General features: G+C 41.7%; 3 protein-coding genes across 3 annotated transcripts in view; all 3 read right to left on the minus strand.

The window, feature by feature from the left end:
- The window catches only part of LOC106582320 (gamma-aminobutyric acid type B receptor subunit 1-like), a 49,114-nt gene extending 48,657 nt beyond the window's left edge, over positions 1-457 (minus strand). The window contains exon 1 of the mRNA XM_014165313.3: positions 92-457. The gene's annotated coding sequence lies outside the window, so the exon portion shown is untranslated. The remainder of the gene's footprint in view (positions 1-91) is intronic.
- A 628-nt stretch (positions 458-1,085) lies between these two features.
- Positions 1,086-9,397, minus strand: LOC106582335 (SH3 domain-binding protein 5-like). The gene is made up of 6 exons (XM_045703579.2): positions 8,534-9,397; positions 8,055-8,117; positions 7,710-7,838; positions 7,314-7,478; positions 5,344-5,517; positions 1,086-3,261 (listed from the first exon to the last, which is right to left on the minus strand). The coding sequence occupies exons 1-6, from the start codon at positions 8,780-8,782 to the stop codon at positions 2,680-2,682; spliced, it is 1,362 nt and encodes a 453-aa protein (XP_045559535.1). The 5' UTR covers positions 8,783-9,397; the 3' UTR covers positions 1,086-2,679.
- A 515-nt stretch (positions 9,398-9,912) lies between these two features.
- On the minus strand, positions 9,913-12,855 carry mgat1a (alpha-1,3-mannosyl-glycoprotein 2-beta-N-acetylglucosaminyltransferase a). Its single transcript, XM_014165338.3, has 3 exons — positions 12,645-12,855; positions 11,380-12,301; positions 9,913-11,237 (listed from the first exon to the last, which is right to left on the minus strand). The coding sequence occupies exons 2-3, from the start codon at positions 11,995-11,997 to the stop codon at positions 10,539-10,541; spliced, it is 1,317 nt and encodes a 438-aa protein (XP_014020813.1). The 5' UTR covers positions 11,998-12,301; positions 12,645-12,855; the 3' UTR covers positions 9,913-10,538.
- Between the last annotated feature and the right edge of the window lie 911 nt (positions 12,856-13,766).

The raw sequence follows: 13,766 nt of genomic DNA on the forward strand, positions 1-13,766 counted from the left end.
ATCTATGCAAGCTTGATTCCTTAGAATTATGCACGATTGTTTAGGTTGCATACTGAGTAAGAGATTGTAGCATGTAATCATGTGTACTTACAAATACTTTCAACGCGCTCAATCAAGATGACCGTATGTCCGTCGGTTGCGACTCGTTTGGGAACACCCAAATGTCGAATTATTTGGTAAAATGTGCTTCTTTGCAACGTATTGTATGGCTATGCTTTTATGGCTATAGCTGTGCAATCCGGTCCCCATGCATAGGCTATACATTGAATGTCAAAAACAACCGTATTAATCAGTCTATTGCCATCTACTTCAATTTCGTATGGTGATAAATCAGAAACGAATTATGTACATATAAATACACGCACTATATACAATCGCTCCCCATATACGACGAAACACCGAATCCTCACACTCCCTCCCTTTTCTCTCTCCCTACAATCTCCAGCTAATTCACGACGTCATGATGGAGAGACGTACGTAGGTTGGCCTATCGTGCGTAAAAGTCATTTTCTCACGCACACATCTCCTTTTCCAAGATGCATGTTGGAGGTATTGGCCCACGCCAGCAAATCGTGATCATGGCAAATCTAAGAGCTTTAATTTTATGATAAGCGTTATGGAGTTATCCTAATCGGTAAGTATTTATAGGCAATAAGCAACATGGAAGATTCCCAATATATGCAATTTAAGCCAGTATTAAGCCTTTAGATCCTATGTCAATAAAGCAGGAATAAGTAGTTTCTACAACATTGACCTCTATTTTCAGCTTTAGTAAAACCAGAGATGTTCTTATAACAGGCTTTGGTACCCATCTCCCTCACCCTCCTCTCCTGACATCTATTCTGAGAGCACCCGACTCCTTCATATGTATATCCTGGTTGAATAATTGAAGCAGGGGGATAAAAGATAACTCATCTCCTTTCCTGTCTCCTCCCAACTCTCTAGCTTTTTCTGCAAACCCCACATTCTCCTCCTCTTCTACAATCTGAAATGTAGTATCACATCCTTAGATAGTGTCGAAGTACAGTATGAAGTAGAAGGCATATTGCAAAATACAATATATTGGGTCTAAAAATGGCAAAAAGTCAAGATTGCTGTTATTTTATTGTTTAACTGTTTGATATTAGATACATGTAAATAACAACAGTGAACTGTACTATATAGCTGGGTGACATCACACTACTGCACCACTTTATGAATAAATAAAGAGGAAGACATCAAATGGACAATGATTGAAGGGTTGAAAGCATAGAAATACAATTACTAGTCATTCTATTTCTATGGTTGAGAGCATGAGGGGAAGAGATGGATATATTGGAAGTATGTAAAGAGCGGGACAGACAGAGGTCAAATCAGGAATACAGCAGATAACCAGATTTAAATAAGATCCCTTTAAAATAATTATACAAGGACATTCAAATACATTTGTACATTTCATTATTTTCTCTATAATGTTGTAATTATACACAAACTTACATTTAATCTATTGAATACATTTCTTGTACCCTCCACTTTGCCAAAGCAGTACACAGACAACATATTCAAATTAGTCAAATAAAAAAATAGAACAAGTCTAGACAAAACAGTGTTAGGATGACTCACAGATTATTCCAAATAATCATATGGTCAAAAGCATGTCCTTCATGGGAGTATTTCTCAACTGTTGACCACAGTTTAATACTGTATACACAGATTTGAACAGAATGCTGTTGCAGCCAGTGCTATGCTGTCTTTGTTTGCGTCGTACTGTGTCAAGGGCAAGGCACATTTCAGTTTACGACCCAGGTGGCTCTAAAGAAACCATATATTGGGAAATTATTTTATTTTAAAAAATAAACAAAAGGATCTTAAAATGATGGGCTTAAAATAGTAAAACATAATATTATGTCAGCGTGATCTTTAATGAAAATTTATTCCATTTTTTAGTTAGCCCTGAATAGTAGTACACATATAATAAAAGACCAAATAAATAGTCTGGAGTGCTTTCTGTCATCAAGCAAGTTGTCAGAATGGAGTTTGTAACCCTCTTTAGTGTGTTTTGGGGTCCTATTGATTCGAACCCTGAAACCAGGTTTCCAGAATATGTTAAAAAAAACACAAAAACATTCTTGCACTTTTTGCAATACGCGTTTGAATTTATGTACTAAAATAAACAATATTTAGTGTGAATTAAAAAAAAAAATATATATCTATATTCGACGTGCATATGAATTCACACGTACTTTTTTGTTGCACAAGAACATTGTTTTTAACTTACACCAGAAATTCAGTTACCGTCATTTAGATTGAATAGGGACCCCGTTTGTCATGTTTATTGTAGTCTCTTACGTGGATTGTTCCTTCATGCACTAGGACATACCTGTCTAAGGTTTCCTTATTGCCAGAATAAGGGAAGTAAAGCAGCTAATCTCAGAGGCATGTACAGTCTAGGAGTTTCAGTAGTGTTGTAATATGATGCGAATCCTGTCAGGCTCCTTATATTGTCAGGTCTTACTTGTCAACGTACCTGTGCTTTGTTTCTACTGAGTATCATACACCCGTTTAAATGTGTTAATTTAGATACAGCAGATCTGATTTTCCTCTTATTTTATATTTTGGTCTTTGCCAGGATAATGAGCTAGCTAGACCGGACACTTATTTTATTTTCAATTGATAAACTATAAGCGATAAGGACAGCTCTCACAAGCTGAAGCTCCTGTGATGTTGCTTCAGGAACTGCTGTTGGCGTTGCATTTGTCCTTCCCTTCTTTCTCTTTCCCTCCCTCCCCCTCTCTCCTCCCTCTCATTCTCTCCATCCTCCCCAGGCAGACTGCCCACATCGCTGAATTCCCCGAGGTGTTCGATGGAATCGCATTTCTCCAGGTCGGAAGCGATGGTCTGCAGACTGAAGACGGAGAGGGAATCTGACCCTGCTCTCTCTCCATGTGTCTCGGGCCTCTCTCGCCCGTTCTCGTTCTCCCTGTATTTCTCCACCAGCCCAATTTTCTTATCCGCCACTCCGCTTCTGTCCACACTGTCAGTCTTTATTGCCCCTCCTCCACATGCCCCGCCCTCTGCACCACACACCACACTGTCCGACTCCGCCCCAATAGGGGGACTCCGCCCACCACAGGCCATGGTTTGTCCACCTTCCGTTTGGTCCCGCCCCCGCTGAGCGTGAATGGCCTCACTGATTTGCTCCAGTTTGTGCAGGGCGACAGAGTAGCGGTTTTTCACTTTGGTCACATGCTCCTCCAGCTGCATCACTTTGGTTTTGTGCTCCTGAAGTCACAGAAAACCCAATATGATGGAGAGAAAAGACAGAGCAACATACAACATTACTTCCTCCTTGGTTTGAGGCCAAAGAGGGAACAATAACCAATAGGAGCGATCATGGATGCACATGAGAGCTCTGTATCAACCATTTCCCTGCTTTTCTTACAATATCAGCTTGGAATTACATATATAGTAATTGCAACATATATTATATATCACAGGAGGTTGGTGGCACCTTGATTGGGGAGGATGGGCTCATGGTAATGGCTGGAGTGGAATAAGTGGAACGGTATCAAATACACCAAACACATGGTTTCCATGTGTTTGATGCCATTCCATTTCCCTCGTTCCAGACATTATTATGAGCTGTCCTCCCCTCAGCAGCCTCCACTGTTATATATCAAATACAGTGCATTCGGAAAGTATTCGGACCCCTTGACTTTTTCCACATTTATTTTGTTACAGACTTATTCGAAAATTGATAAAATAGTTTTCCCCCCTCAATCTACACACTATACCCCATAATGACAACGCAAAAACAGGTTTGGAAATTTCTGCAAATGTATTACCAATAAAAAAACGTTAATATTATATTTACATAAGTATTCAGACCCTTTACTCAGTACTAAGTTGAAGCACCTTTGGCAGCATTTATAGCCTCGAGTCTTCTTGGGTATGACGCTACAAGCTTGGCACACCTGTATTGTATTTGGGTGTATTTTCTCCCATTATTCTCTGGAGATCCTCTCAAGCTCTGTCAGGTTGGATGGGGAGCGTCACTGCACAGCTATTTTCAGGTCACTACAGAGATGTTCGATCGGGTTCAAGTCCGGGCTCTGGCTGGGCCACTCAAGGACATTCAGAGACTTGTACTGAAGCCACTCCTGCACTTAGGGTCATTGTCCTGTTGGAAAGTGAACCTTCACCCCAGTCTGAGGTCCTGAGTGCTCTGGAGCAGGTTTTCATCAAGGATCTCTCTGTACTTTGCTCCGTTCATCTTTCTCTCGATCCTAGCTAGTCTCCCAGTCCCTGCACCTGAAAAACATCCCCACAGCATGCTGCTGCCACCCCCATGCTTCACCTTAGGGATGGTGCCAGGTTTCCTCCAGACGTAACACTTGGCATTCAGGCCAAAGAGTTCAATCTTGGTTTCATCAGACCAGAAAATCTTGTTTCTCATGGAATGAGAGTCCTTTAGGTGGCTTTTGGCAAACTCCAAGCGGGCTGTCACATGCCTTTTACTGAGGAGTGGCTTCCGTCTGGCCACTCTACCATAAAGGCCTAATTAGTGGAGTGCTGCAGAGATGGTTGCCCTTATGGAAGGTTCTCCCATCTCTACAGAGGAACTCTGGAGCTCTGTCAGAGTGACCATCAGGTTCTTGGTCACTTCCCTGACCAAGGCCCTTCTCCCCCGATTGCTCAGTTTGGCCGGGCGGCCAGCTCTGGGAAGAGTCTTGGTGGTTCCAAACTACTTCCATTTAAGAATAATGGAGGCCACTGTGTTCTTGGGAACCTTCAATGCTGCAGACCTTTTTTGGTACTCTTCCCCAGATCTGTACCTCGACACAATCCTGTCTCGGAGCTCTACGGACAATTCCTTTGACCTCATGGCTTGGTTTTTGCTCAGACATGCACTGTCAACTGTTGGACCTTATATGTGTGTGCCTATCTTTGTTTTTTAAATGTAATAAAATGTACAAAAACTGTCTAAAAACCTGTTTTCACTTTGTCATTATGGGGTATTGTGTGCATAATTAATGAATTTAATACATTTTATAATAAGGCTGTAACGTAACAAAATGTGGGAAAAGTCAAGGGGTCTGAATACTTTCCCGAATGCACTGTATATTATATATCTATGTACAACTGAGCCTTCCCTGTGGTTCAGTTGGTAGAGCATGGTGTTTGCAACGCCAGCATTGTGTGTGCAACGCCAGGGTTGTGGGTTCGATTCCCACGGGGGGCCAGTACAAAAAAATAAAAAATAAAAAAATAAAAAAATGCATGAAATGTATGCATTCACTACTGTAAGTCGCTCTGGATAAGAGCGTCTGCTAAATGACTAAAATGTAAAAATGTAAAATGTACCTCAAGTATGTAGTTGAACTGGGCCTTGAGCTCAAAGTAAGGCTTGGACTTAACGATGACCCTCTTGAGAGATTTCTGCAGGGTCTGGACTCGAGCCTCTGCCGTCTGACAAGAGTGGGTGACACGCATGTGCTCCCGTTCGCTGCGTAGGCGCTCCTCCTCTGCCTCGTTCACCTTCAGCACACAACCACACAAAATGTTAAGGCGGGAAAACACCCCAATCAGTATCTTAACCCCCAACCAACCTAACAAAACAAACTCCCTAACTAATATAAACCAATCCAATTAAAAACAGAGTTATTCCCTGTCTTAGGTCAGTTAGGAATCACCACTTTATTTTAAGAATGTGAAATGTCAGAATAATAGTAGAGAGAATTATTTATTTCAGCTTTTATTTCTTTCATCACATTCCCAGTGGGTCAGAAGTTTACATACGCTCAATTAGTATTTGGTAGCATTGCCTTTAAATTGTTTAACTTGGGTCAATCATTTCAGGTAGCGGGTTAGGGTTCACCACAATAAGTTGGGTGAATTTTGGCCCATTCCTCCTGACAGAGCTGGTGTAACTGAGTCAGGTTTGTAGGCCTCCTTGCTCGAACATGCTTTTTCAGTTCTGCCCACAAATTTTCTGTAGGATTGAGGTCAGGGCTTTGTGATGGCCACTCAAATACCTTGACTTTGTTGTCCTTAAGCCATTTTGCCACAACTTTGGAAGTATGCTTGGGGTCATTGTCCATTTGGAAGACCCATTTGCGACCAAGCTTTAACTTCCTGACTGATGTCTTGAGATGTTGCTTCAATATATCCACAAAAGTTTATTCCTCATGATGCGATCTATTTTGTGAAGTACATCAGTCCCTCCTGCTGCAAAGCACCCCCACAACATGATGCTGCCACCCCTGTGCTTCACGGTTGGGATGGTGTTCTTCGGCTTGCAAGCCTCCCCCTTTTTCCTCCAAACATAACGATGGTCATTATGGCCAAACAGTTCTATTTTTGTTTCATCAGACCAGAGGACATTTCTCCAAAAAGTACGAGCTTTATCTCCATGTGCAGTTGCAAACCGTCGTCTGGCTTTTTTAATGGTGGTTTTGGAGCAGTGGCTTCTTCCTTGCTGAGCAGACTTTCCGTTTATGTTAATATAGGTCTCGTTTTACTGTGGATATAGATACCTTTGTACCTTCGTTTCCTCCAGCATCTTCACAAGATCCTTTGCTGATGTTTTGGGATTGATTTGCACTTTTCGCACCAAAGTAAGTTCATGTCTAGGAGACAGAACGCATCTCCTTCCTGAGCGGTATGACAGCTGCGTGGTCCCATGGTGTTTATACTTGCGTACTGTTGTTTGTACAGATGAACGTGGTACCTTCAGGCATTTGGAAATTGTCCCAATGATGAACCAGACTTGTGGAGGTCTACCATTTTTTTCCTGAGGTCTTGGCTGATTTCTTTTGATTTTCCCATGATGTCAAGCAAAGAGGCACTGAGTTTGAAGGTAGGCCTTGAAATACATCCACAGGTACACCTCCAATTGATTCAAATTATGTCAATTAGCCTATCAGAAACTTCTAAAGCCATGACATCGTTTTCTGGAATTTTCCAAGCTGTTTAAAGGCAAGTCAACTTAGTGTATGTAAACGTCTGACCCACTGGAATTGTGATACAGTGAGTTATAAGTGAAATAATCTGTCTGTAAACAATTGTTGGAAAAATGACTTGTGTCATGCACAAAGTAGATGTCCTAACCGACTTTCCAAAACTATAGTTGAAAAACGAGTTTTAATGACTCCAACCTAAGTGTATGTAAACTTCCGACTACAACTGTAGCTACTTGGCGGTGGGGTGGGGATTGTAAGGGAAATACTGATTAAATTAATAACATATCAGCTCGCTCACATACTGATGAACACATTTAGGATTTTATTTTGTATTGATGCAGTTATAGCAGTAGCTGGGGTTTCCCCTGTTACCTTGGAGGTAGCATGGTTGAGCATCTCCTGCCAGGTGGGGTCCAGGGTGTTCCTGCCGTCGGCCATGAGGCCCTGCTCTGCTACGTACACCATCTCCCTGGCAGCCGTGTGCATGGAGACGGCCCGCTCATAGCTCAGCGCTGCCTTCTGGGTCTCCTGCTGAGCCTGTGAGAGGGACAGCCAATCAGATACTGAGAAAACAGGGCATGCAGTTGCACAGCAACCAATCACGTGGGACAAACGATAAAACTGTTGTTGAGATTTGAGAAAAGTGGGACAAGCAGGTGAATGGCAAATACTGCTCCGTGTCCCATATTTTGATTCAGTGATAAAGAACTCTTGAAATGTGTTGTTAAAAATGCAACAAAATCCCACACAGTGCATGTACAACAGTACCTCCTTGGCAAGTCGACGAGCCTCATAGTAGGGCCTGGCCTTCTCGATGCAGGTACCAAGCTGGGAGCTGTGGGCGTTCAGTTTTCTGGCTGAGTCTGTGAGGATCTTCCTGTAACCCGATCTGGCATCCTACACATACACAAAATGAATTTCTTATCAGATTTTATTGTAATGGACATTTCTGCTCATTTAAAGCATATTTTCCAGATTAACAATCGGTTTACAGCATGTTATGGGAATTGAAAATGAACTGACGATTGATTCTTTACAAAAACCTGATCAGTACTGAAAGGGGTGATGTATGGGGCCAGGTTTATCATGGGAGAGGTGATGATATCCACTTACATCCAAGTGCAGTTCTAGTTGGTTGATTTCTACACTGGCCTCGTTGAGGTGTTCCAACTCTTCCTGGAAACAGAAAATATATGAGGGAGCACAGGAGGAAGCAGATACTTTGATTCGTTGGTTTGTAACAACACAATCAGTTAATATTAGCTCTCTTGGAACCACTGTTACATTTGGTGGATAAACCCTGTTGATTTCAACCTGGATGAACATAGATTAATCACATCATGATATCAGAAAGAGTGGCATGTGCACAAACATTGATTTCATCCTCCTGAATTAGCCCTCATGGACTGAGAAAAACATCACTCCCCTGTTGAATTATCAACAGTAGGCTAATAGACCATCTAATACCACAGACTGCAGTGAATCTACTCATGCATGCAACTAATTTTGTAAACCTTTAGCTATGTAGCATAGACCAGGAAATCCCATTGAGATCAAAATATATTAGAAGGGTTCAGTCAACTTTTCCCCACCTGAATTCTGGGATCCAATTCCTCTTCATATGGGCTGTGCAGTTCACCTTCGTTCTTCTCTTTACACTCTTCTCCCTCGAAGGTGTCTTTCTCTTTGAGCACCGATTCAGCTGTATCTCCATTAATTTCCTTGTCATTTGTTTCCCCACCCTTCACCTCAGCATCCCCACCAGGGGTCTCTTCCCTCCATTCGCCCACTTCGGGGTCTCCTGAGCCGGCTGGGCTCACACGCAAATCACCTGGCTCCATTCCAAGCCCAGGTAGCAAGCTAACGTTAGCGAACAAAATAACGGTACCTTTGCTTTTCTTTTTAGCCAACTAGCTGTGTTCTAGCCAGTTACTAACTGCGTTTTGTATGTGTGAGAATTTGATTAGGACCATAGGGAAAAAAATATTTTGACAGACAGCAAAACCAGACTATCATTAAATCCCGCTAGTTTAGCCACAGGAGGCTAACGTGACGACACTACCAGTACAGTAGCTAGCTCTACAGCTATTATTTAAAAAGAAATTGACTGCAAATAACGGACATTGAAATGAAATATAATAGCCAATAAATAATTATATTTTTTCATCACCAGTAGTCTCTCCTCCATCTCTCCCACCTAGCGTTCCCTCCACCGCTTGCTTGCTAGCTATGTTCTTAGCTAGCAAAACAAAAGGTAAATAGAGAACGCTTACCTCGTCCTTTGGTTTGAACTGTTACTGGTTCCGTAGCCATGCCTCGTCTTACTTGCAGGTTCCTTCTCGACAATGCAACAATAATAAAAGATAAGAATACGACCATAAAGTAAATGGCTAAGTAGAATAGAATAAACGTTTTAGCATAAGTATAATACAGGAAGGCACAATTTATAGCCCATTATTTAAACGTGTTTTGGGGAAGGGGGGCAATTGTTTAAATTGTTCAATATTTCGTAGCCTTATGTGAGGTGGAGATCATTAATTAGAAAAATATATACACTAAGTATACCTAACACTCCTAATATTGAGTTGCACTCCCCTTTCCACATTTGTGTCAAGTTGGCTGGATGTCCTTTAGGTGGTGGACCATTCATGATACACGCAGGAAACTGTTGAGCATGAAAAACCCAGCAGCTTTGCAGTTCTTGACAAACTGGTGTACCTGCCACCTACTATCATAAAATAGCACTTAAATATTTTGTCTTGCCCATTCACCCGCTGAATGGGATTATAGATTTCACCTGGATTCAAATCAAATCACATTTTATTGGTCACATACACATATTTATCAGATGTTATTGAGGGTGTAGCGAAATGGTCAGTCCATGTCATGGAAAAAGCAGGTGTCCTTAACGTGTATATATATTAATATGGCAAAGGAACCTAGGCAGAAACAAATGTCATAAACGGCAGAGTTGATTGGTAGAATTTAATTCCTTAAGTACATAACATACAGCATTTGTGATGTGTATCTTGCATTTAAATAAATACACACTTCAGTAGCCGTCTCTTTGGGAAAAACATTAAGCATTATTATAACCAGGTTAAAATAGTCAAAACAGTTCTCCAAAAGATTAACTAAATATTGTGAAGCAATTATACTTTAGGACCAATCACTAGTTGACCACCACCATTATTGAACACACCACAGATAATATATTTTTAATCTGACAGAGATTAGTAACAGATAGTCTGCCAGAAATTGCTAACAAGACTGAGAATAATCAAAGTGGATGTTGCATTGAATTTCATGTGCATTATTAGAGTATAACAAAAATAAATCTCTGAAAATAACGACATCGATACCTACCCTACTATACCAACCCCACATTGCAAAAAATATATTTCTTTGAGTGTATGAAAAATCCTGAGAAGTATGGGGAGAAAAACCAAACATCAGAAATGGAAGAGAGAGGATAGGCATCTCATAATAGCTTAAAGCCATAGGTCCACATCTGGCATTCACTGGTCTCACTTCTGTTGCCATAGTACTATCTGTAATGTGCAGAGCCCTTTCCTCTTCAGTCCTTTGTGTTTGTCATCAACTCCAGGTTGGGTCATATTTGCTCCATCCCGGAGGGGGTGCCAGGAAGATTCTCCTTCCCCTTGACAGGAAACTGACCACTCCCCGATACCCTGTCCGTGGGACCCCTGACTTCAAGTCCTCCATCACGCCCAGGTTTTTGGCCAACACTTTGAAACCATCTTTGCTTGAGTAGTGTAGACAAAATGGACCTGCTCCTTTTAACTGTCCCCGTTGGACCTCTTCATATTTGACCAAAGGCGCATTGTAAACCTGCTTCTCAAAGATCTCCTTGTATTTCTCCTCCTTCAAGTAAGCCAGGTCCAGCTTGGTGAAAGGCACAAATTCACTATTCAGTTTAATGTAGCGTAGGTATTTGTCATAAAATTGGCCTAGGCTCACACCTTTCCGTCCAAAGGTTAAAGTTCTGGATATTTCGGGTCGAATACAGGCTCGATCTCTGCGCTGATCTGGCTGACGCATCCAGTCATCCCAGAATGCACCAGGCCACTTGGGCTCCAGCTCTATCCAGAGTTCCTTGAGCATCATCCAGCCCAACCCAGGGAAGAAGTCTGTCCTGTACAGGAGGTCTGCTTTACCAGGGTCGACGTAGCCGTCCCGACCATTGTCATTCCAGGCAGACACACACCACAGAGACGGGTCAGATTTCAGGATTGGGTGAAGGGATCTGAAGTACTCAAAGAAGTCTGGTGCCACCTAGTGAGAGAATGGAAAGCAATGTTTTTTTAGTTGTTCAACTGGCAACTAGAAAGGATGTAAACAATGAAGAGCACAAAACAAGTGGATTTAACATTTCACTTCAATGCATATTTCAAGTCAGAGTAGAGAAAATGATTACCTCCAAATCATCTTCCACAATAACAACAGAGGAATGTGAAAGAGAGTTGAACACCTGGTTGAGAGCCCAGCGATAGTGCCTGGAGATTTTGTAGTAGCCCTGGAACTTCTTGTGTTCTGGTCTCACGGCAATATCTGACAGGTCTGGTTGTTTCAGGTGAGTTACCTGACTGCCATAAGAACCAATCACCTGTGCAGTCTCCGCATGCCCACAGTCCTGGCTGACTATAATTGGGTAGAGTTCAGCTGAGGGGCGGTACTCTATGAGTTTATCCAGGCAGCGTTTGACAGTAACTCTGTTACAGGCTATAACCAAGATGGGAATGACCACTTGAGGGGGGCCACCTCTGCTGGCGCCATTCTCATTGGGTTGTTCCCATAGTGACCGATGACCCTGTATCTGAAGCAGGATTTTTCTCTGCATTTCAAGCTCTGCCTCAAAGGCTTCTGCCATGTGGATCACATCCCCAGCCAAATCAGCCCCTCCTCGTCCTCCATCCATCTCCCTCTCCTCTCGGCCAGACAGGGGTCGGCCCCACAGATAGAGGACCACGACGGCATTCCAGGCGACAAAGAGAAAAGCACCACAGAGAATAGCAGAACCTCTCTTACGGAGCATGGCCCAAACAACTTACGAGGGAAAGGAAGTTAGGAGGACTGGGTTTGTAAATAAGTTGTGACAAAGGAATGCACAACACAAGAAGGACATGTGGAGAGGTTAATTGGTTAGTTTAAATCTTGTATTAAAGTAATGAAAACATAAGCAGGTTAACATAATGAGGTAAAGCCTGAGTCAAAAAAAGACAAGGAATATGTATAAGGTATGAGGGAAAAATTGAGGGAGAGCTGGATTCATCTTGGACAGGAGGTAGCTGGTTAGGGGATGAAAGCGCTGGTCTTCAGTTCATACCTTCCCTGTCAATCTGAAATGATAAAATGGATATAGATAAAGCACAGGGTTCAAAAGATAGTCCATTAACAAAGTCACTGTCACTTACATTAATCGAGTACAAATTTATGAACTATAAGCCCACTGTAGATAGTTGGAGGGAAAGCCATATTGGAAAGGTGACATTCATAGGCTAATCGATTTTTACATCACCTGTAGCTAGCTCTCGCCACGCACCCCCGAAATGCGACAGATTTACTTTATTATCAGAGTAATTCATCCATTGTTTGATAACTATATTGGACCTTGGTAATCGTTCGACCGAATTGCTAGGCAGCTAATTTTTGTACATTTAATTCCCAGAAATTAGCACTTACCTCCAGTTTCATAACGTAGAATTCGGTCTCTGTAGCCTTTTCTTCCTTCGTTTCACTAACCTCTTCGATGACAATATGCAGGATCAATAAGCAAGTGAAGATGAAATAATGTATCGTCGTCACACTTCAATTTGGATTGTTTTTATTATCAAATCAACTTCATTTCGACAGTGCCATTTGTTTTCTCAAGACACAAGAGTGTAGACTTCCGGATAGCTCATTTTTACCGGAAGTCCTGCCTTAACCGTCACCTTGAGAATTTACCCAACTGGACCAAATAGGGCTGAGCAAATCCAGTACGATTCATAGTCATTAAACTGTATCACCCTGTGTACTAGTCTTAAACATACCTATCTTAGATGCATGTATTCTGGAGAAAGTTTTTTTGTCATGTTCTTAATGTTCTTTTATTTTCCCAATAAATATTAATATTCCAGATATGTTCATATTTCATGAATGTCTTACATGGTAAAAATAATAATAAATAAGAGTTTTTCATGTTTACAAATGCAAAGATACTGCATTCAGCACAAGGGCTGTAGGCCTTTATTGATCATAGGCCTACTTACCATTGTATTTCCAGTAATTAATGGAAACAAGAAGCAATCAATGGGCATACATTTCAGGAAAATCACATTTTGCGTAGGCTATTATCTTCCAGACCACAAAATATGTCATTGTTCTTGGTTATTCATCAAAAAGGCCAAATTTGGCTTCAGCCCAATAAAGATAAATATCATGTTACTATACAATCACAGTTGACACCTGTCGAGAATCAACAGAAGAAAGTTGACCCTGGGCCTATATCTCATTCTAGTAAGGTAATCTGTCATCATTATGCAACAGGATAGTCTTATATAGCCAATCACACACCCATTTGTGTGCACCTTTAGTCGTGTGATAATAGATTCCTAACTCCTTTGTGTTCGTGACAATACATGGAACATTTTGTGTTTCACAAGGGGTGAAATTATACACTGAGTGTACAAAACATTAGGAGCACCTGCTCTTTCCATGACATGGACCAGGGATGGGCAACTGGCGCATGCGGCCCGCGGCGCCCCCTTTTGTAGGCCCGCTGAACTCAGTCGGGGTCTCAACGTACTGTTGAGTTAGATTACA

This window comes from Salmo salar, chromosome 02, assembly GCF_965601325.2.
Source record: "Salmo salar chromosome 02, fSalSal1, whole genome shotgun sequence".
Taxonomy (NCBI): domain Eukaryota; kingdom Metazoa; phylum Chordata; class Actinopteri; order Salmoniformes; family Salmonidae; genus Salmo; species Salmo salar.

Excerpts from the sequence above, each read along its gene's own strand:
- LOC106582335 (XM_045703579.2), bottom strand. The coding sequence starts at position 8,782 with ATGGAGCCAGGTGATTTGCGTGTGAGCCCAGCCGGCTCAGGAGACCCC. Across the intron at positions 7,479-7,709 it reads CTCGTCGACTTGCCAAGGAG|GCTCAGCAGGAGACCCAGAA; the intron begins GTACTGTTGTAC and ends TCCCTCTCACAG. Across the intron at positions 5,518-7,313 it reads TCAACCATGCTACCTCCAAG|GTGAACGAGGCAGAGGAGGA; the intron begins GTAACAGGGGAA and ends TGTGTGCTGAAG.
- mgat1a (XM_014165338.3), bottom strand. The coding sequence starts at position 11,997 with ATGCTCCGTAAGAGAGGTTCTGCTATTCTCTGTGGTGCTTTTCTCTTT. Across the intron at positions 11,238-11,379 it reads TTGTGGAAGATGATTTGGAG|GTGGCACCAGACTTCTTTGA; the intron begins GTAATCATTTTC and ends TTCTCTCACTAG.